Below are 24072 nucleotides of genomic sequence, written 5' to 3'. Positions count from 1 at the left end.
AAATGTTCTGCGATTATGTTCTAAAAAGCTGCACTCTTTCCAAGGCACTTGTATGTCTGCCTAGCTGAGTTTAGACGACATACATTAATAAATCAATTGAAGTCGTACCTGTTCCATTTTCACAACGTGCTGATCTTATTTACCTTTTTATAGCTGAACTCAGTCTGGTTAATTTCTGATTTGATATCACAGTACTATATGAACTGAATCTAGGTAATTCAGTTATGTCTAAGTTAGGCATACAGGATAAATCAAGTTCTGTGATTTAGAGTGAAGAGAATTTTATAAAAACTACATGATATTGGTCACCCAGGCACTTATATTATTACAGGTAGTCCTTGATTTGCAACCATTTATTTAATGATCATTCAATATTATGACACGGGAAAAAATTACTTATGACAATCCTCAAACTTAGAACCATTCAATATTATGACACGGAAAAAAATTACTTATGACAATCCTCAAACTTAGAACCATTGCAGCATCCCCACAATCACATAATCAAAATTTGTGAACTTGGCAACTGGCACAATGGTTGTGGATTCCCAGAGTCATGGGATCATCCCAGCCAGCTACCAACAAGCAAAATCAATGGGAGAAGCAAGATTCACTTAAAGACCAAATAATTCATTTAACAATTGTAGTGAATCAGTTCACTGTGGCAAAAGATATCATAAAATTGGGGGCAACTCACTTAACAAGCCCCTTGCTTAGCAACAGAAATTCTGGTCCCAATTATGGTTGTAAGTCAATGACTACTTCTATCTATAAGATATAGATATCTGTATCTCACACTGAAAAACTGTCTATTTTATTTATATATGTATAATTTACATATACAGTGTAAATGTGCTGTCCCTTCAAAATAACGCAATACACAGCCATTAATGTCTAAACCGCTGGCAAGATATACTTAAATATTTACAAAATGTGAGGGGATGTACTCATTTCTGTGATACATATATGTGTGTGTGTCACACTTTTTCAGTGTGTCATTTGCACAATCTTATCTTTACATGCAGTTTTTCCTTTAAAAGAAACTCTCCGATCATAGAATGCAATTATTATTGTAAATTATCATTGGACAAATTTCCAAAGTAGAAATCCCACACATTCAGCCAATGACACAGAGGACTTTGTGGTAAAGCAAACCTATTTTTGGTTTTGACATGAAATTGGAACGTGGAATGTACCTGTAATTGCGCAGCAGCATAGTGACAAATTGTGGGTTATATTTGTCATTTGTCTTTTGGTATAATGGGTTGTAGTGCATCAGCCGCTCCAGCAACGAAAGTCCTACAACAGCAAAAATGCCTCATAAGCATTGAAAAATTTGGACAGTTTGTCCCTCTACAACTTCCTTTTCTTAGAGCAGTGCAATAAATCCAGTCTAGGGGGAAATCCTATAGGCTAGTTTCGTAATGGTGAACCTATGGCATGCCTGCTCAAAGTGGCACACGGAACCAAGTCAGCTGGCACATGTGGCGTCACACACTCCTCTTCTGAATTTCTGGCACGCATGTGCGCACAATAATCAATTGTTTTTTGCACTTGCGGTACTCCTGGAAACCAGAAGAGTTGGTCTTCTGGTTTCCATTGTGTGCATGCGCGTTGCCCAGATGGCTGTCACTCGCACATATGTGCCAGTAATCGGAAGAGAGAAATGATGAGGTGATAAGCTGCCTGGAAAACCAAGGAAAATCATCAAAACCATAAAAAAGTGAAAGTTAGAATATTTTGGACATGTAATGAGACACCCGGAAAAATATGGCATACTTCGTTTAATCTTCCAGAGAAAGACTGAAGGCAAACAAGATCCAGGCAGAAGAACATCATGCCTTCAACACTGGTTTAGACAAAACTCAGTAGCACTTTTTCATGCGCCTGTTGATAAAAATAGAATCGCCAACATCCGATGAGAGATATGGCACAAGAAGAAGTAGTAGTAAAGTTCCCCAGAGCTATTTTTAAAACAGACATTGTCAGCACTATGGTGATTCAATGGCATGTGAGAGTTCAATAGGCTTTACATTTATTTACATTTTTTCTTTATTCTTAAATAGCTATTTTGCAGCATATAAACTGCTACTACATTAAAATATGACTTCCTTTTACTTGCCCAAGCCATGTTGAAGTGCCAGAGGAGATCTCAAAATTGGTCCCAGTTGCTTTGGATCCCCAGCCAAAACCAGCTGACCTCCATTGACATTTTTCTTTGGGTCCATCATGGCAAGAATACCTGAAAGAGAGATGGAAATCTATTTTCTTTGTTAGCATTTTTTTCTCATTCCCCCAAAGTTTGCTAGGTTGCTTACTTAAATATAAAAACCATTTGTATTAAAACATGCACAATAAGGTAAAGGTTCCCCTGGAACATATGTGCTAGTTGTTCCTCACTCTAGGGACTGTGCTCATTTCCGTTTCAAAGCCGAAGAGCCAGTGCTGTCCAAAGACGTCTCCATGGTCATATGGCCGTCATGACTAAATGTTGAAGGTGTACGGAACACTGTTACCTTCCCACCAAAAGTGGCTCCTATTTTTCTACTTGTATTTTTATAAGCTTTCGAACTACTAGGTTGGCAGAAGCTGGAACAAGTAACAGGAGCTCACTCCCTTATGTGCTGCTAAGGATTTTAATCACTGAACTGTCAGCCTTTCTGATCGACAAGCTCAGCGTCTTGGCCACTGAACCTCCGAGTGCCATGGAATAAGATAAAGCAACATTAAAAATGAGAAAACAAGTACTAAATATTAGCACTTATAAAAAGCTAAAAAGAGGGAATAAAAGAACTAAGCAAACAAATAGCCTTTCAACATACAGTGTGGGCAGACCTTAGTCCAAGGGTCAGGATGTTCCAAAGGGATGGCGCTACAGCAGAGAAGGTTCTTCTCCTAGATCCCACCAATGGTTCTTTGACTGATGGGATCTGTAACAACCTTCTCTGGCAGAACAATTGGAAAAGGCCTGTCCTAGCAGCCCATTTTACAAAGTTTCCCTTTGTAGATGTTTTAACAATAGGCAAAGATTATGCCTATTTTCACAGCACAGCTAATAAGTATTAAACCTAGAAATGATCAGCTCCAAAACTGCTAGTTTGTTAGTATGAAGCTAACACAATATGCCAAATGCTGCTGGAAGGCTTTATATAAACACACAACTGCCATTCAAAACATTCTGTGTCTTCAACAGCAGAACATTAAAATACCTAGAAACGACTTCCTCAATCTTCCCCAGGACTCTGTTTCCCCAATATACAGATTACTGGAAATTCTGGAACCACACTATCAAAACTTCTGGCAAATGCCAAACAGGGGAAATGTAAGTCAGTTGACAAGAACCAGAGCAAAGATATACGGCAATATTCTCATCGCCTGAGGGATGATGTATCATTTCCATTCTGTCATTCCTCACCTGAAATGGCAATCAGGCTCTCTGGTTCCACAGCATGGCCACTCTCATCAATAAAGACATGAGAAAAATGTCCCTCAGGGAAGTCAGCAGAAGCCAATCTAATTAGAAGAGATACACAAAATCTTTGAACACATGCAGAAATATCCAGCTTTCCAGGAAAAGCACTATTGCTAGGTCAGTGTCAGCAAACGTCTTCACTGCGAACTGGAACATGTGCACGAACCCAGAAACCGGAAGACCAGTTGACCGTTGTGCAGCTAATCTTCCGGTTTCCGGTGCGCGCATGCGTGCCAAACAGCTAGTCTTCCAGTTTCTAGTGCATGCATGCCGCTGGCCTGCATGTGCCAGAAACGGAAAGACAAGCTGGCCAGTGCATACATGTGCATCAGCCAGCTGGTCTTCAGATTTCCGGCACTCTGGCACATGCGAAGACCATCTGGCTGGCATGAATGCGCGTACCAGAAACCAGAAGACCAGCTGGCGATGGGGCACATAACCACGGAAAGAACTGTGATCCTTATTCCTCTTGCAGCAATCACACTGAAGAAGGATAGTCTAATATTACTTATTTCATTAAATCTATATACATCTCTTCCAGGAAAGTTTGTGAATTTTTCTTGGTTGCAATACTCTTCCAAGTATTTTTATCCACAAAAAGAATGCTTTAGAGCTGTGTTTCTCAACCCCAGCAACTTTTAAGATGTTTGGACTTCAATTCCCAGAACTCCCTGGTCAGCATACCGACTGGGGAATTCTGGGAATTGAAATCTATACAACTTAAAATAATTGAAATTGAGAAACATTATTCTAGAGAACTTTAAGGTAAGAGGCAATAATAGGATTCAAAGTCACCCCTAGTGAAATTCCTGATGTGAATAAACTTCAACTTGTGTCTATTTAGGACGAATTTAGCATCTCAACCATTACTACCAAAGATCTTAACCTCTTGTAGTACAGTTAAGCAAAAAAAAATAATTTAACCTGTTTTCAGCCTGTCATACTCTTGAAACGTATTATTGATATAAGAATGACTAATGTTTTACTTTCTGCCTAACATTCCAGTAAGCAAACCAAGAATAGACCTCTGTTCATGCCCTTTCCTGAAATGCTAACCTAACAAAAGAGCATTCCTAACAAAATGTGTCTTTGGATCTGCTACTGTTACATAGCAACCAAGAAAATGTCACAAATCTGCCCATTTTTTGATATTTCAGCAGCTATTTTTAACTTTATGAAATAGTCGCTTAAAAACAGTCTTTCTCCAGAGTTGGTGAATTATAATTCCTAGTCTACTCATTGGGAAGTGATCGGATCTGTACATCATCTTCTGCTGCTTCTTATTATTATTATGCCATATCTGTCATCAGACGTTGGCAGTCATTTTGGTGATCCTGGTACATCTAGTGAATATTGAAGGGATAGGAGCTGATGTCACGATGACACGACATACGATCTTGGAGCTCCAAGATCGCAGTTGATATTTCTGCGGCTGGACGGTCCATTTGGACCTAAACCGTCCCATAGAGATGGTGATAGTGAAGAGTACATCCTGCTGATCTCAGAGACACCACAAAGTCCCTGATTGATCAAGGAGAAGCTCTTATTTCCAATGACAGAAATGCAGTCATTGAAGCTGCTGAAGTTGGGACAGCTCAAGAACGGAAAGAAAGCAGAAAGATAAAGCGTGTTGAATTGGTGAGGAAATTTTATTATTAGAAAAGAGACTACCGCCCCCAAAAAATCAAAGCTAAATTAAAATTGAAGAGATTAAGCGGCGAAATTAAGCTACATTAAACTTAGTTTGTTATCTTTTTTTAATTTTTCTTTTTATGGATGGAATTTTTGCAAATGTTCCCTGTTTTTTAAACTGAATGGATTAGTTTTTCTTCTACTACTTTTTATTCTTTCTTATACCTATGGATTAATTTTTTTTCTTTTTTTATAATACTTGATTGGATTCTTTTTTTCCTCCATTTAAGAATTTTTTTCTTTAAATTTGGAACATAAAGAAGATATAAAAAGAATATAAAGAAGACTGTAACAACAGAGGGAAAAGAAGTAACACTGCCACTTAGAGGCTGGAGGCTTGGAAACAATGTTTTTTTCCTTTTTTCTCTTTGATCATTTGACACTTCAAGGTTTCTCAGCTTGTTTACTGAGAGTGATAGTAGGAAGAGCAGAGATTGTTTACACAAGTGTTCTTTGGGAGTTCTATTACCAACTGGATTGGAGGGAAGACAAAACCTTGACTTGAAAGATTATAATTAACTTGCTTGAAATTTAATAAAAAACCTTGAATGCTATAGTGGCAGTATTTTCAAATTGGAAGTATGGCACAACAGGAAAAAGAAACTTTAACATTGCAAATTATTATGTTTGAAATTCAAAAATTATTAGTAGTAACAGAGAAAATTGAGAAGAGATTGGAGAATATAGAACACAAAACAGAAAACTTTGATGGAAAAATCAAGGATGTTAATCAAATGAAGAAAGTGGAGGACAGAGTTCTAAAAATTGAAGAAAAAAACGAGCAAAGAGATAAGAAAATTGTGGATACTGACAACAAACTGAGCATGATTGGAAATGGCAAGAGCGGAATATGGAAAGGGGAGATAGATGAACTGGAACTCTACCCCAGATTTCAAAGTATAGAAGAAGAAAAGAGAGAAAAATTGATGGAGGTAAGGAGAGAAATCTTGTCAAAAGCACCAGTGATAACCAAAGACAAGCTGATAGAAAGAGCAGATGGAGGGTTTCGAGTTTTCATGAGATACTAAATGAACAACAACTTGCGAAGAGAAGTCCATACAAGACTTACCAAGAAAGTAATCAGAATACTAATACTACAAATGGCAAAAGACATAAGACTGCTCTATTAATGGAAAGATACAGGTTGATGTAATGAAAGTGTATAATAACAATTAAGTTAAAACTTAGTTAAATTTAGAGTATTATGTAGAAAATGAAGTGATAATAGTTATAGTCAAATAAATTATTAATAATGATAATAATGCATATATATATATATATATATATATATATATATATATATATATATAAATAATGTTTGACAATATGAAATTTTATATAAATTACAAATGGAGACTATGAGAGGAGCTTTGTTAAAAGCTTTGTTATTAAATATATTTAATTTTTATTTAGAACATATTATAAAGATGTAATGTTATTGGATGTTTTTAGGAAGATCTAATGGAATGCCATTATATAATTTTACTTTAGATTTAGAATATTTAATATAAAAGGATTTAAAAGCAATTATAGTCAAATGAAGGTTGAGGTACAATAATAGTAAAATATATATATATAATTTAAAAATATGTGATTTGATATGAATTGCAAGTGATGACTATGGAAGGGATGCACAGAAATTTTGTAACCAACTGACACACTTGCTATAATTTGTAGTGGAAGATGCTTTTATCTTTTTTGTTTGGTGTGTTTGTGCTTTTCAAAAATAAAATAAAATGTTATAAAAACATCTGGTGAATATTAACCCACGCTAACTACTTAATTCTTGTGCTTATTTCAGAGATCAGTGGATCATTTCTTTAAAAATATGTACTGAGAACAGGTGGCTATAAAAAGTTAATTTTATCCCTTCTAATTATATTTTTCACCTTCTGAAAGTGAATGAAATTTTTGAAAATAAATAAATTTGAATTTCTAGTAATAGAGTAAATTTTCAAAATTGATTTTTTATAAATGACTAACTTCTTCCAAATCATTATGTCTCTCCATAATAATTTCATAATCTGATTCCCACTCATCTTCAGTAATTATTTTACATGTGCCCTACCTTCCTGCTGTCACCAGAGTGGTGATAATGACCTGGTAGCTTTGCAGTTTTTCCCTTTTTGGAAATACAGGGCAATTCTCCGCCTTATCCCAGTTACACACGGGCTAGGAACAAAAGCAGGCATTAAATAACATCCAAGAATGGAGATCTATTCTTTTTCTCAACTCAAAATTTTACATGGCAGACATATGAGAATGCTACCAGCTGTTAGCCTGGAAGATCTTAGTCAGAACAGAATGACTAGCCTGGAGAGAGAAAACTAGAATACACCTTGATATCCTCGGGGATTGTACGGTAATCCCTACTGCTAGCATTCATCCTGTAGATATTCCTTTTATCCACATGTTTCATAAGGTGTTGGCAGAGCAGGTCTGAGGCACTGTTGGAAGGAGCACAAGCAAGCACATGGGCACCCTTAATGCATCGCAGAACCTGAGAAGAATGAGAGCACAAATAAGAGGTTTTTAATAAAAATAATAATAATACTTTTTATTTATACTTCAAGCCATGAAAGAAGCTGGTGGTGCAAAATAGAACTGGATTTCCACAAGATTCTTGGTTTAGAAATGTGGGAAATGAAAATATAGCCTAGTGATCTATTAGATTTAATAGGGCCTAAGTGGACGATAACAGGCCCGGGATAGAAACAGGAACCAAAGTCTTCAGCTAGGATGATTTCATAATGTAAAAGAACTAACTGTAATTTGTAATTTGCTAAGCAGTTGCAATATGTGTAATATGATATTGCAAAGTAGATAGTTTATGGTTTTTGCAAAACAGGCTGGTTTTTGCTCGTTTTTTGGGGACACCCCCCCCCAGGATCTCTCTGCAGGCCCCCTAAAGGCTATTCATGCCTTTTTTTGGGGGGAAAGAGGCCCGTTTTTGCAAAAAAGGGGCATTTTGGGGAGGTTTGCAGGGTGCAAAAATCTTTTAAAAAAAATTTGCCTCTTCAAAATCTTGATTCATCTTATACTCCGGTGTGTCTTATACTCCGAAAAATATGGTTAAACCCCTGTATTTTAAAGTAAGAATTATTGTTTGTGTTGCTGTCTTTTGTTCCTTTCAATGGTTTTTTCCCACAACAGGAACATATTAATCAAGGTTGTAAGCACGATTTCTTGGCTCTTCCCCAGTCCATTTCACTTTCATTATATTTAGATCTGTGACAAAAGTGTATTCACCTGCTTAATGGCCTCCACCATAGTGACCGTCTTGCCAGTACCGGGAGGCCCAAATATAAGATATGGGGCTGGTCTGGAAGTCCCTGCCACTACTTGACGGACAGCTTCCTTCTGTTCCTCATTCTTGTTCAGATCAGAATTATATAGGCTGGATGGTACAGGCAGAGAAAAGAAAGAAAACGTAACAAAGCCCTAGCCAAAGAGCCAAATAACACCTGGTTATTCTTATTTACAAATAGGCCTATGTCAACCATGGTAATTGGGATGTAATTTCCATCACTAAGCGATGCAGTTGCAAAGTGCAATGTCATGTGACTTGCATTTCTTAGTGATAGCTGATCCATCACTGTGAATCAAGAGTCAAGGACCTCCTCAAAACTTCCTGCCAGCCAGCAAAATCATTGGGAAAGCTAGCAGCAAGTTGTCAGACCCAGGTAGCTTACAAGGAGACAGGTTGGCCAGCAGGTAAAGAGCTGCTGATGCGCAATCTTAGCCAGCCAAGCCAGAAATGGCTGCTGCCAGAGGAGAAGTGTGAATAAGCTGTCTTGAACTTTACCACCTCCACTTGCCCACTATCCCCCTCCACCCACAGCCTGACCCTTCTGGAGGTAGCTGTTGGCAACTTTGAGAAGGTATGAATTTAGGGAGAAGGCCTCATGTGGCAGCTGCCAAATGAAGAACTGGAGCTGGGCTGGCTATGCCTTGCCAGCAGATGGAGGAAGTAGGTTAAGGTCAGATGGGTGCAGCTGGGTGGTAGAATGCAACGCATCCAAAATAGCAAAAAATGGGAGGGGGAAATACAGGGGAGTAATTTAAGTTCTCCTGCAATCATAAATGCAGGCCGGCTGCCAAACACCTGAATTTTCATCACATGGCCATGGGGACACTGCAACAGCCATAGCTTCAAGGAACAAGCATACGTACCATTCATTCAGTGCTGTTGTAGCAGCTGTTGAACAAAAGGCTGTTAAGTACTATCTGCATTGTACTGCAAGTCAGTATCTATTTTTTTACAATTATGACAGAGTATCATAAGTTAGGTCCCTAACTATCTTTCCAATGGGCAAATGAAGTTTCACTTATTACATGTGAAGTCGTATATAATGGGGCAAAAAATCCTGCTTTTATATTAAAGCCAATGGGATCTGAGCTAGTAGTAAGTGATGAAGTGTATCAACTTTGCAACCTAAGAGTATCTTAGGTTGTAAAGGCACGGAAAATATTGTCCAATATATGACTGCTTTGTAAAATTTTGTAGATTCCATATTTGTAGATTCCATATTGACAAAGAAACAGAGAACAAGCAACATCAAAATGCATTTGCAGAAATTTATGAAGTAATCACTGCTGAAACTCCATGTACAATAAAGCAGTCTAATAACCACACTTCAAAAAATGTTACGGAACAAAGCCCTGGCTTTGTTAAGGTGAAGCAATTCCCCTAATATCACTGTAATTTTTAATTTGGAAAAAGACAGAAGTTACTGGGGCCAGGAGGGAAGAGAAATATATAAGCTCATAAAATTATGAGTAAGGTCAGAAAAGCAAATTTTCTCTCATTCACAATATTAGAATTCAGAGTTATCCAATAAAGTTGATATTTAGAATGGATAAAAGTAAATATTTCTGCTTGTTACATTATTCAGCTAAAACATTGCTTCCATAAGTTTCATGATATACCACAAGTTCTAAAAGGAATTTCACAAGGCTATCAAAGAGATGATCACCAATTACAAACAGTGACAACTGTTTGTAATTGGTGAACCATCTGCTATTGAACATAAGTGAAAGCTTTTTCTCAGCTTACCACAGACATTTGGCTAGTTGTGGCAAGAGAAAACTGGACTATTTGACTAGTTCATTCAGCAGTGTTCTGGTGTTCCCCTTGTCTACTGGCATTCTCTCCCTCCTTTCCTGTCCCTACTCACCAGAGTTCCTGATGAGTAGGCAGGAGGGATTCCTTGTAAGAGAAGTATGGGAAGATCAGATGAGACAGTTTCTTCTTCTGGACAAGTGTAACAGCCCGATGCTGAAGGCGCAAGGGCAGACGATTGAAAGTAAATTCCACATCAAACTTCATGTTATCGACAAATTTATTTAGTAATCTAGGAAAAGAAAAGGAGGCTGATGGATGATAGAATAACATGACATTGCTAGTCTAAGGCTAAACATTCAGCACTCAATCCATACCATCATTTTGACTCCCAGCTGGTTGGTTTTTTCTCCCTGGTCTGCTTATTCCAACCTCATGGCCACCTTTCCCAAATCTGGAGTCTCGTGATTTTCTTCCACATGATCACACTTGTTGGTTTTTCCTTGGCATTGTCCATCTTTCAAAATAATCTTGACCTAAGGTAATTTGCTTCCCAGCTGCACTTCTCAAACTGCTGAGCTCTCTATTCCACACATACACTATATTGCCAAAAGTATTTGCTCACTTGCCTTTACTCGCATATGAACTTATATTGGCTCCCAATAGATGTTCAGGTACAATTCAAGTTTCCTGGTTATTGCCTTTAAAGCTTTAGATACCATAGAACCGAGTTACTTGCAGGAATACCTGCTCCCCTCAACCTCTGCCTGCCCCATGCATTCCCATATGGACATGCTGCATGCTCCATATTTCTGCTGACTGATGTCTAATGGATGTTGTTACAAATTCTCTACCCAATACTCATATTAATACAGAACGGATAAATGAAAATCAGTCTGATAAAATCCAGACTAACTATAATTAGCACAAAGAATAATGAAAAAAGTCATTAATTTGGAGATGTCATGTTATAACTGATATGCATCTGTAGGATAATAACAATGAATGAAGCATGGAGTAGACTAAGGAAATATCTAGCCACATTAAGGGCATTAATGCAGTGTCAGTGACTCAACAATGAATCCAAAGGGGAAAAAAATACTAACAGCAACTCAGTCGGGAAAACATAATCACAGGTTAAATACTGTAAGTTCATATATGAGTAAAGGCATGTGAGCGAATACTTTTGGCAATATAGTGTAAATACTGTATACAAGATTTGGTAATCTCTTGTTATAGCCTTCCCCCAGTTTGCTACCAGAAAGAATTCTGACATCCGAGTTTCAACACAGAGAATTCCAAGTTGAAGAAGGCTGAACTTTCCCATACATTTGATTATCAATAATATTAAATTGTCGAGCAACTAAACTGTACAGCGGACATTAACTTTAAGGCAATGAAGATCCCCATAATCTAACATTTCTAAATATTTTAATTTAATACACACAATTTAAATCATACTCTATTAAATTATACCTGTTAAATACTATTCCTACCTAAACCTTACATACCATCCAGGCTGGATTATGAGCCAATTATCTCAATCTTGTTCTCATTTAAAAAAAATAAAAATCTAACTGTAGGCTGAAGCTGAAGTACTCACTTTTCAGAAAACCCCAGCCTGACTTGATCCAATTCCACACCATGGACGTAACCTTTATAGAAGGGAGTTTTGTATTTTGGTAGCCCTTCAACCAAGCTCACAAACAGATGGTCACCTTTCAACACGGAAGGCCGGTTCTCTGCCACACCAGGTGCCTGGAACAAAGAATCAAACCAATATGATTAAAAACCCAACTTTTTAATTCTCATCTCCCGAATAACAAACCTCTGGAATAGGGAATTGAATGTCTTGTTATAGACACTCAATTGCTTCTGCTGGAACAAATGAATTTAAATCATATAATATTTACTATTCACATAGCAAATGTTCAACTGTGACATTTAGATGGGCTGGGGCAGGGAATCTTCCTAACCTCTTTCATCACAATTCATGCACAATTTTGAATTTAGAAATTATAACATATTAACTTTTTTGCTGACATTTTTTTTCCTCCTAGAGTTTCTCCTTCACAAGAGACCATCCAGACAGAAACCCAATATTTTTACTGTTGCCTTTTTGTTACATTTGTTGTATTTGTGCTGATAAATAAATAAAGGGGAGACTAGTATAGATCTATTTCAAGCTATTTAGCTGTCATCAGCTAGCCATACCCTTACTGGGAATCAAACCTGTGCTGTATTGCATCTTAGGCAGATGTGTTAACCACTAAGCCACAGAGCTTGACTCCTTATCAGCCAAGCCAGGGTGAAAGGTATCTATTTAGATTTACAACCCCCGGTATGCCCAAATATGGGAGGAAGGTCTCTTGTGACGAGCCGAAGGACAGAGAATGGAAGTAGTGATCTTCCTCCCATATTTGGGCATACCGGGGGTTGTAAATCTAAATAGATACCTTTCACCCTGGCTTGGCTGATAAGGAGTCGAGCTCTGTGGCTTAGTGGTTAACACATCTGCCTAAGATGCAATACAGCACAGGTTCGATTCCCAGTAAGGGTATGGCTAGCTGATGACAGCTAAATAGCTTGAAATAGATCTATACTAGTCTCCCCTTTATTTATTTATCAGCACAAATACAACACACACACACACACATATATATATATGTGTGTTTTTTTTTGTTTTTTTTAATTTTTTTTATTTGTGCTCCCTCTCTCTTCCTCCTCCCTATTTTCTTTCTTCCCTCTGATGAGAGACTATTTCAAACAAGCAACTTTGATTTTTATTTTGTGAGAGATTAATCCTGTGTTTTTCCCTATTTTTTAAATTGTTTTTGTTCTTCCTGTTTTTTTCTTCCTATTTTTTTTCTTAAACTCACCCATGGTTTTATAAATATAACTCATTGCCCCTGCACCACTGTCCCATTCCCACCATATGATGCCTTATTGCAAATCAGAGGCAACTAAGAATGGCAAAGGAAAAGGCTGAAGTTTAGTAGCTATGCTTTAACTATTGCATTCACAGAACAAAGATTTCTTTCAGGCTCTAGACCAGTGGTAGTCAACCCGGTCCCTACTGCCCACTAGTGGGCTTCCAGCTTTCATGGTGGGAGGTAGGGCTTTGCTGTAGCTCTGCTTTATAAATTTTATAAAGTAAAATTACTTCCCTACTTTATAAATCACCATTACTGTGGAACCAGTGGGCGGTTAGAAAATGTTACTACTAACAGAGATACAAAAGTGGGCGGTAGGTATAAAAAAGTTGACTACTCCTGGTCTAGACTATGTCACTCACCTTCAGAACCAGGAGTTTCTTATTGTATTTGTCTCTAAACATGCTAACATTTTGCATATCATATCGATGGATGTCCACCTCCATTTGGATCTCTTCCAAGTGAAGAAGCAGACAAAACTTCTCAGAATAATTGTCAAATTGCAAGGGGGCTTCCAGACTGCTCCTGTTTGGAAGTATATGGTTTAGTATTCTATCAAATTTAATCTTTCCATCAGAGATGAGAGAGTTTATTATAATATTTTGTAGGAAGGAAGAGACAAAACCACGACATATTCCTGCTTTAAAATATCCCCTACTTTATTTGGATGACCCTGGTTACATTGCTACTCCTTCCAGCACATGTATTCTTCTTTTCCATGAAGACAGAGATCTGAACTTCCTAATATTTGAAGAAAGGTTAAAAAAAAACCTGGTATGAGGCCAAGACAAACCAATGCTGATGTTTAAAAAGAGTTGGTAGCTACTCCAGCTTAATGTGATTTGTTAATATTGGCCAAGGTACAATATATTATCTTGTTTTAGATTTATTTATTTATTAAATTTGTGCATCACATGACTCCCAATATTTCTAGCCGGTTGGCAAGTAAAACATCAAAAAACACAATGAAAAAGAATAAAAGGTAACACAAACTGGGCAGTAACAAAAGTGGAGTCACGCTACCCAACAGCTTCTTGGTATTCTAAGAGATGATAAAAGGACTATCAAAAAGGGTCAAGTATGAACACTCTGAGGTTGCTTAGCTACTAGTTTCTAAGTTTTTAAAAATCTCTTGTTGAGCAATGCTGATCCTTCGAAACAACTCAACTTTTGAAATATCTAAAACACCCAGAGGTGTATATAAATATTAACAATAAAATCAAAATGAAGTGATGAATATCCATTGTACAACGTAGGATACAAATACACAGCGTTTTTTATTTTTATTTTGGATAAGCAATATTCCTGACCGACGTTTGGAATTTAAAAGCAAGCTGAAGTCTCCAAACTTCCGGGAGGTGCATTGGGCCATTTTTCGCCCTCCGGAGGCTTCAAGAGGCTTCCCTCGCCCGCTCCAGAAGGCAAAAAATGGCTGAAACTCAAGGTCGAAAATCAGCTTGCCAGTGCACGCATGCGTGCTAGAGCTGACAGGGCAACGCCTCCTGTACCCTCAGAAATGGTTCCACGTGCCACCTGTGGCACATGTATCATAGGTTCACCATCATGGCTATAGGTGCTTCATCACATGGCTGTTCAAACTCTGCAAAACATCCTGAGATTGAACTGTGAACCCAATCGGAATTCAGAACAGCCGCTGTTCTGACCTTACTGGAAGTGCTTTGAATTTGAAACAGAATTCAAAACAGGAGCATTGTGAGTTTAAAATACTTCTAGTGAAATTAGAAAATGGCGATGAAATTGTTTGATTTGTTTCCAAAATTCTACATATTGCTGTGCTTTAATTGTTTCCCAGGAAAAGAAGGGAGGCATCCTTATCCACAAAATAGCTGCTGTGATTAACTTACCCAAAGGTTGAATGGATCTGTTTGCTCCTCCCCACTCTACCTTCCCTCTCGCATCCCAGCTTATTTTCATTTTTTTTAAAAATCTGAAGGACCCGTTGCCAAGCACAGCATCATTTGCAGCTCTTCCCATTTTTACTTTCTAGAAATATCTTGATTTGCAGCATGCAGACTTTTTCATTTCCATAAGAGATGGAAGGGACTTCAGAGATAATGTAGTCTAAACCCCTCCTTTTTGCTAAAGCATTTCAAGCCTGGTGATTATCCAGTCTCTATTTGAAGACCTTCCACATTTAACAGCTGCATCACACTGATGGGCTACATTTAACTTGTCACAGACTACACACCCATATTCATTTCACACCTACTATTATAAAGCCAGACTGCTTCCACTCTTTTTTTTTTAAAATCACCAGAAGCAGAAATTTAAATTTCTCTGTGGTAAATTTTACTTTGTCTGTTTCAGCCCAATATTCAGGCCTAGCAATAACTTTTTTCTTTCAAAAGTCTATGAAGATTTTTCCTCTTAAATTGTTTTTGTTTCATCATCACGCCACATTGTTATTCACGAGTGCCATATTAGCTATCTCTAGGCTGGTCTAAACCAGGAATTGTAAGAAAAAATGATATTTAAGAACAAATGTTTATGAAGTCACACATTAATTCCGACACTAGCCTTTTCTTACAAATCCTATTATCTGCAGCCAAAATAGGCCGGGGGGAGGGTGGGAGAATGGTATATCACAATGAATCTTGGGGGGTCATTAATCAGGAAGACAAAAATACTTTTTTATATAGCCCATATTTCCTCTGGGAGCTCAAGTCAACAATATAAACATTTTCCCTTATTGTATTATCAAAACATGAACAATCCTGTGAAAAACAAGGTCAGAATGATAGCAACTGGGCTAAACTCACCATGAGTTCATAGTCAAGCAGGGTTTTTTTCTAGGATTTGCTAGTTGTAATTACATACTTTGATTATTGCATCAATATGCTGTAGTAACATGATGGATACATCTCTTTTCCTTAGGACAAAGAAGAGAATGACAATTTCTTGCTTAGGAGAAACTTACTTGAGATGAGCAATCTTGTCACTGGTGCCATCATTAGGAGTATTGCCTTCATTCAACCATACAATCAAATCCTTCAGATCGCTTGGGTATTTGTACTCATCTAAACGTTTCTGCTGCAATTCAATGGACAAATTGCTGAAAATGCAAAACAAAGTTGCATGTAAATCAGAGATGTTCATAACAAGAAAAACAATTTTCAATTTTTACACCATGTCCTAAAGTATGTCACTAAATCTTGATGACAAAATATGAAAAAACACACAGATATTTTATCCTTTTTTCATCTTTAACCCACCTCCCCCAAATAGGGGGAAAATCTTTGTGCCCTCTACCGATGTTTGCCATTCCCCCGTGTTTTGGGGCATTGGAGATAAAACATTTAAAAGTTAAAATTGGTTTCCTCTTCAAACATTGTTATCCTTACCTAAAAATTCAATAAAGGCCAACCCAGATTACCAAAATATAATAGAAGGAAATTGTGAGAAATAGTTAAATCACCATTTCAGATATTAGTTGCATCAATAGCTAATATCAATTTGCAAATGCAATGATTTACATATAAGAATTACCATAATACAAATATGGGAAAGGTTTTGTCTCTCTAAGTGTAAAGAAATTATTATAATTGTAAGCATGTTATTTTAATTTATGTAATTTTGATTAATTACATAAATTAGTACAATTAAATAGTTTACATTGCATGCAATTCATTTTGTCTGCAAGATATGACTAAAAAAGCAATCAACACATAACTTTTGGGGAAAAAATAATTTGGTATTTTTTCATACATTGCAGCATATTTTCCTTCTCTTATGTTGGTGCATACTAGCTGTCTTTAGCCAGTTCCTGTAAAGATGGAATATCAAAAAACAATTTCAAGTAAGGCTTCGGAGAATGAAAATGAAAAAAATAAAATTCTCAAGGTTCCATAAATATAACAAACAGTAATTAATAGTTTTGGCTGCATCCCATCTAGCTCCAATCTTTATGAGTGATCTTTTGGGTCCAATCTTTTTCTTCAAAGTTATTATAAAGTGCTAAATGATGTAGAGAACTAAAATGGTATGGCTAGTCTTGGTATGCCTAATGAAGTCGTGGTGGCGCAGTGGATAGATGCAGTATCGTAGGTTAACTCTGCCCACTGCCAGGGGTTCAATCCTGTAGGGGCTCATGCTGAGTCAGCATTCTATTCTTCTGAGGTCAGTAAAATGAGGACCCATATTGTTGGGGGTAATATGCTGACACCATAAACTGCTCAGAGAGTTGTGAAGCACAATGAGTCGGTATATGAGTCTATGTGCTATTGCTAGTCCATATAGCCAACTGCATCAACTGAAATGAAATGAAAACACAGAAGAAGAAGAAAAAAAATCCCCAAACAAAGGATTGCAAAATAGATGAGCAAAACATGGATATACGCAATAGGGGGGGAAAGGCAGTGGCCAAGGACAGAATTTAGAAAAAGGAGTTGGAGGAAAAATATGATACTGAGACAATATGTTTAGGAAAAACAGAGGAATAGTAAAGAGAGAAAATTAGCAGAGGATCCTCACATACTTGTCTGGTGGAAAGCCATCTTCTATAGATCTGAACTGTGGTTTGTGCAGTTTGGCTTGATAAGGCTGATAAGGTTCTGAGGGACCAAGTTGTTTTGCTAACTCGGTATTGGCAACAGCCTGCACAAAACGTCCAATGTGGAAATTCCCAGTCTGTTCACTGGTGAAATCAAACTGCATGGTAACATGGAAGAAGCCATAGTCCGGTACCGCACACGTGATTGGGATTACATAGATGGACCCTAAAGACAAGGAAACTCTTTACATTTACAAAACAGCAAGGAAGAAGGCTCTCTTCTGCATTAATGTTCTAATACTACATTTGAAATTAAGAATATGGAATTTCCAGAATATATAATGCATATTCTCTAAAATTTGCAACAAATCTTTTTATATTTATTTAGTTAACTAGTTTAAAGATAAAGATGCTTCTTTCTAGTATTGCATGTTCCCATACTTACATTATATCCCAGAATAAAAAAGCTTTTCATTTCAGTGGAAATAAGAAATTAAGCACATGCCAATTTCCAACTGTACTTCAAAAACATCAACAAATTGGAAAATAACTGCTTAATTCTTATGCACCTTGACCTGTAGAAACTTTGATAAATCTTATATGCTGTTATTTAGAAATCTATAATGACATTATTCAGTTATACTACAAAGCTATTAGCAGGTATCTTACTCCATCACCCATTACTTTCAACAGATATTATTAATGGAGTGACTGATGCTTATTGACATAATTAACAGTCATAAATACTCCTGGTTACTGTAGTAATTGTGCAGACAAGAAATGAACAGTCTCACAATTTCTTACAGGAACTTCTACATTAGTTCTCTGGTCCTCATGGATTTCTTTCTGATGGTTCATGAATTATAGAACAGTTAATGCAAGTGCCACACACAATAGTAGACATATTGCTGGGTAGTGCGGTTCAGATTAAGTTAAGATATGAGAATTTATTTACTATTCTCCATCCGGGTAAAAGAGCATTTCCTTCCAGAAGGACCAAGTATTTTTGTATAATTTCATTTTTAGTCAATGGCCCCCAAATCTGATATACTGTTGAAAGTGAGCCACAGTTTCAAATGTACGCATGTGGGTTAGAGAAAATGATTCCACATTTACATACCATCTATAGCCAATACTTGAAAACAATTTAGATTACCATTAACTGGGACTTTCCTCTGGAAAAAAAAACATTAATGATAAATGCATTTAAATCCACCCTCAGTCTTCTTAAGATGAATGTCTCATACTACACTACTTCAGTTTAGGACTCATTCAAGTGCACGCATTCCACATTTTCTTTATGTCGCAACATCAGTATAAATGTCTAGTTAAGAAACACTTGGGTATTTTGGGGGGAGAGGCTATTTATTTTTCACCAAATTTGTTAATTTTAATGGGAAATTATTTGGAGAAAGAAATATAGAAATTGGTTAGGTCTGCATTAATGGTAGGCCTTACTCTTGGATGATTGTCAAGGAATAAATCTGAGCATTTTTCAGTTGTATTCCTAAGCATTTTGAGTTAGTTTTTAAAGGCTCATGACAGAAAATAAATCATTTTTTTGGCATTTTTAATTGTTCTGTAATGGTTTTACAATATGTGACCCACACCAACTCTTTTAAGGGAGCAATGTTTCAACCAATGTATACATATATTACCTGATGGCAGTTTCACAGGCAAAGGTTCTTCAGAAACTAAAAAAGTGAATTCACAACGTTTCATCAGTCTATACCTTTCCAGGATAATTTCATTTGTTCCATAGTTCTTAACCTCAATTTTAATAGTCAAACTCTGCTCCGGAGAAATGTTGAATCGGATTTTACCATTTGGCTCATCATACTTTGAAATAATTTTCACGTCATTCTTATCAGACACAAATTTTGATCTGTAATAAAGAATAAAGAAACTGAGAAATCAGACTTCCCACCATTTCTTATACCACATGCACACATTCAGGATTGTTTAAAGATATGAATACTACTAAAATAGCAACTATAGAACAGAAAATAGGAATATTAAAAAAATTAAATTTCAGGATTTATTTTTTAAAAAGTAAAAACCTAACTTTCAAGGTGCATGGTATTGGCAAGATGACGGTGATAGGAGCTGTTATATAGCAAATTAAGAATAGGAGATGGGGAAAGCTATAATTTAAGGCAACATATAAATATGTGACTTAGAAAGAGAAAATGGATTTGTTTCTTCAGGTCTGGATAAAAGTGGGTCCTCCCATAAGGATGGAAGAACACTGAATGCATATTCAAGCAAGTATATACAGTAGGTTTGTTAGTTTCACTTGGTTACATAAGCAGGAAACATAGCTCATTGTAGATAAGGAAAGAAATTACAAAAATACTTGTTCACACATCCTGTGACAAGACACATCTCAGCTGCAAGCTTGTGGTTTTCATTATGATTTTAAAAGGACTTCATGAGTGTGAGACCTGTCTCTTATTTTGTCATTTCAACATAAGAATCTATCTAAGAATATTTGTTTGTGCCAAGCCAAATCTGGTTCTCTATTTAACAAGAGTTGTTTGTTGTTGTTTTTCTTGCATTTTCAAGAGTTGGAACATTTTTTTCTTAAATGAAGCTTAGAATTCACAATTTTTGAAAATAACACCAAGGCTCAAACTTTTCATTTACAACATAGGATCAAACATTCTGAGAATACATGGAAAATTAAGTCCCCTCAAGCTTTGCTCCCATACAATTACACCATCCAACTTTGCATTACATACCTGCGCTTAACACGTGCTCCGGGAGGAAGTGGATTATTGAATGTGTTGTCATCTGGGGTAGAATGGTCTTCAGCTCCAGTATCAGTGTTTGGTTTCCAATATTGATCAATAAGTTTTAGCTTCTTCTTCCCCTACAGAGAAGCAGAAAAAGAAATACCGTAGAAAGAAGGCTTTGAACAAATGGTAAAATATTGGAAAAAATTGCACAGAAAGCAGTTCACCTTTATTCACCACTTACCTTAAAACAAATAACACCTGTCAAAATTCAAAGGGAAATTTACAAAGTGAATTTCACCACCTGAAAATATTTTCAGGCAAATCTGATTCTAAATCAGACAAGAATTTAAAAAGTTTTGCTATGTTCTCTTGTTTAAAAACAAATAAATCAATTCAAAAACTGTGGAAACAGGGTTAGTTCGGACTCTACGCTATGAAACTATAAAGTCCTATATTATTCTTTCTTCCTATTTTGTCCAGGATGAATCCCACCACATGAATCTTACTTATCCCTTGATCCTAGCACTTTTTTTGACACCTCAGAATCCTATATCAGTAGTACTGAGACGAATACTACAGGTATTCCTCAAATTATGATGACATTTGGGATTGGAATTGTAAGTGATGTGGTCATAAAGTATACTGTCACATGAGTGTGTTGCTTAGTGACAATAGTTATGATTGGCATTGTTAAGTGAGGATCATGCAAGTTGTTAAATGAGGACTGCAAGTGACTGTAACTTCTGATTTCCTGTGAGTTTAGCCAATGATTTTGTTTATGGGAAGCTGTTAGGGAATATCAGAAATTGTGATCACATGACCATGGGTCCCTGTGTTATTGTAATCTTGAGCTTAGCATCTGGATCACAATAATGTAGCCATGGGGATGCTACAACAGCAAGAATTACAAGGATGGTCCCTTTCATTCACTGCTGTCGCAAGTTTGAACAGTCATGAAGGCATGGTTGTAACTTGAGCTATAATGACCAGTTAAATTTGTATTAGTCACCAATATAAATAAGTCACAAAAAGGCTACAAATCAACAAGCCAGTTTTGTTTCTTTCTATGATTGCCTTACATCTACAGAGCCTTATTTTAATGACTTGGAGTCCATAAGGACCCAATAAGCCAAATTATTCAACATCAACTATCAAAGAATGAAGTAGAAAGTCAAGTGCCCCTTCTTACCTGACGAAATTGCACATAATCCCCACGGCTAAAAGCACGGTTTGACTTCACCAGCACATACAGCACACTGGAGAAGTTGGGTCTTTTTATATTATCTCTGTAAGACAATAGAATATAACTTTTATTCAACTACTAAACAAATATATTGATTACACACATAGTAAAACAAATCAGTTATCATACTAATGGTGCTCTGTGTACTCCTCAATCTCCTTTACTGCTGAGAGGAAGATCAGAAATCATTTCTTAACCTAAACAGTTAACACTTAAGATACATAACATAAATATAACTGAAAGATAATTCTAATTTTTTGCCAAATACACGATATTGCCAAAAGTATTTGCTCACCCATCCAAATAATCAGAATCAGGTGTTCCAATCACTTCCATGGCCACAGGTGTATAAAATCAAGTACCTAGGCATGCAGACTGTTTTTACAAACATTTGTGAAAGAATGGGTTGCTCTCAGGAGCTCAGTGAATTTTGGTGTGGAACTGTGATAGGATGCCACCTGTGCAACAAATCCAGTCATGAAATTTCCTCGCTCCTAAATATTCCACAGTCAACTGTCAGTTGTATTATAAGAAAGTGGAAGTGTTTGGGAATGACAGCAACTCAGCCATGAAGTGGTAGGCCACGTAAACTTGTCCAACATCAGTGTGTGACCTCACACATGCGCTTCTGGAAGAATGATCAAAAATTCCCATAAACACACTCCTGAACCTTGTGGACAGCCTTCCCAGAAGAGTTGAAGCTGTTATAGCTGCAAAGGGTGGACCGACGTCATATTGAACCCTATGGATTAGGAATGGGATGTCATTTACAGTAAGTTCATATGCGAGTAAAGGCAGGTGAGCAATTACTTTTGGCAATATAATGTATATACCAATCAATCACTAATTCCTGACTTTAAATTTCAATAATGAAAAGTCATATGAATCTTGCTTCCTTGATTATGGTTTGCAGTTAAGGAACTTGATACACACAGTCAGTAGTAGATCAGAGTGCATGTGTTGCATAGCTGGAAAAAATACAGTCTAAGTCCAAATAAAGATGAAAAATGTTTTGAAATCCCAGCCCTAGACCATTTAGGCGAAAAGTATCAAAAAAAAAGTAACAAATATAAATCTTGGGAGAGATTTGGGACTTGCCTCTCTATGTTTGTGCCTGGGCACACATGCCTTCAATGAGTCTTGACTTGTGACTGCTTGGACTAGAACCAGTAGTTTTTCTGGTGAGTTTTGGAAATAGTTTGTTATTGAAAAATTGAAGGCCTGACCAAGATACAAAACATTAAAAGCATACCACTGAATGGGGGATTTTACCTCAGCAATGCAATCACAAGCAGCCTACAGGAAGCCTACAACTTAAGTCTTCTGATTTCTGATCAGTACCTTAACTACTACAGCAAATACGTTCCTACTTCATTAGTGGAATAAATCAGCAAAATGGAGACACTTTCTCCTCCCTTTTCCATTTGTTTGGATGTGACTAAGATCAAACCCTGTTTCAAATTTTGTTTAATTTCTTCAGGCCCAAATTATATCATCCTCCATATCCCAGACCAAGCCCTCTACAAACTTATCTAAGCCAAAGAACAGAAGCCACACCAGGTGGGCCATACAAGGAAATTGCAACCTAACCCCCTCCTCCAATTCTCAATGCTTCATCAGCTGAAGATTTCAACTTTTAACTTCCTGAATAAGGATCTTCAGCTCTGCTGTCTTCTTCAAATGCTGATTTTGCCTAACAATGTAACTCAATGTAACTATGCAAACAAGGACCTAGGCTAGCTTCCCCAAATTGCCCAATCAATCTAATCACCAGGATTTTGGACCTTGTATCCTTCAAGAAAAATTAGTGAGACTTCTGACATTCCAGGAATCTTATTTTTATCTTGTTCTTTAAAAAAAAAATCTTTATGACTTAATGCTGCAATAGTATAGTAGAGGAACATTTGAGGCCAGTTTGGGTTAATAAATCTAGTTGAAAGGTTTTCACCTCTCTACCAGTACTGAAAACTTTGGGCGAAAATGCACAGCAAGTTGCAAAGCCAGGCAGAAATCCAAGTTATGCAGATGAGATAAGCTGACAGTTGGACTAGCCTGAGAACAACAGTATAGGTGGCAGAATCTCTTCATGTTACTGGTTCTCAAAAAAAAACAACCCCTCTACTTTCCAGAAGGAGCAGAGAAACAGCTTTTTCAAGTGTGTTCAAATAATTGCTCTTGAAAAAAATATTTTACAAATCAGATTGTTTGATTGCCATTGTTTTTACTCTGCTTTCCTCTTTGTGGAGGGATATCTTTGAACTGGTTTGATGAAGGTGCATGGATTTCTTTTCTTACAGTTGAAATTGGAATGGGAAAATAAATAAGATTGAAAGCTGTCTTTTAATTAGGGGCCCCATCATACAAAGATGTTGAAAGAGCACGAAGGCATCCACAGAGCCTGCTCATGAAAGTTACTTAAGAT

General features: G+C 36.8%; 1 protein-coding gene across 1 annotated transcript in view; it reads right to left on the bottom strand.

The window, feature by feature from the left end:
• MOV10 (Mov10 RISC complex RNA helicase) overlaps window positions 1-24072 on the bottom strand; it is a 37488-nt gene that overhangs the window by 12613 nt on the left and 803 nt on the right. The window contains exons 2-15 of the mRNA XM_032217570.1: window positions 21597-21693; window positions 20411-20541; window positions 19328-19554; window positions 17655-17895; window positions 16098-16232; window positions 13522-13684; window positions 11830-11984; window positions 10342-10518; window positions 8414-8561; window positions 7503-7664; window positions 7233-7336; window positions 3416-3513; window positions 2123-2242; window positions 1197-1299 (exon numbers count right to left, since the gene is read on the bottom strand). Of these exons, the coding sequence (XP_032073461.1) occupies window positions 1197-1299; window positions 2123-2242; window positions 3416-3513; window positions 7233-7336; window positions 7503-7664; window positions 8414-8561; window positions 10342-10518; window positions 11830-11984; window positions 13522-13684; window positions 16098-16232; window positions 17655-17895; window positions 19328-19554; window positions 20411-20541; window positions 21597-21693 (2061 nt within the window). The remainder of the gene's footprint in view (window positions 1-1196; window positions 1300-2122; window positions 2243-3415; window positions 3514-7232; window positions 7337-7502; window positions 7665-8413; window positions 8562-10341; window positions 10519-11829; window positions 11985-13521; window positions 13685-16097; window positions 16233-17654; window positions 17896-19327; window positions 19555-20410; window positions 20542-21596; window positions 21694-24072) is intronic.

Source organism: Thamnophis elegans, chromosome 5 (genome assembly GCF_009769535.1).
Source record: "Thamnophis elegans isolate rThaEle1 chromosome 5, rThaEle1.pri, whole genome shotgun sequence".
Classification (NCBI taxonomy): Eukaryota; Metazoa; Chordata; class Lepidosauria; order Squamata; family Colubridae; genus Thamnophis; species Thamnophis elegans.
The sequence above is the reverse complement of the archived record's forward strand: the minus strand, read 5'-3'. Positions and strand labels throughout refer to the sequence as shown.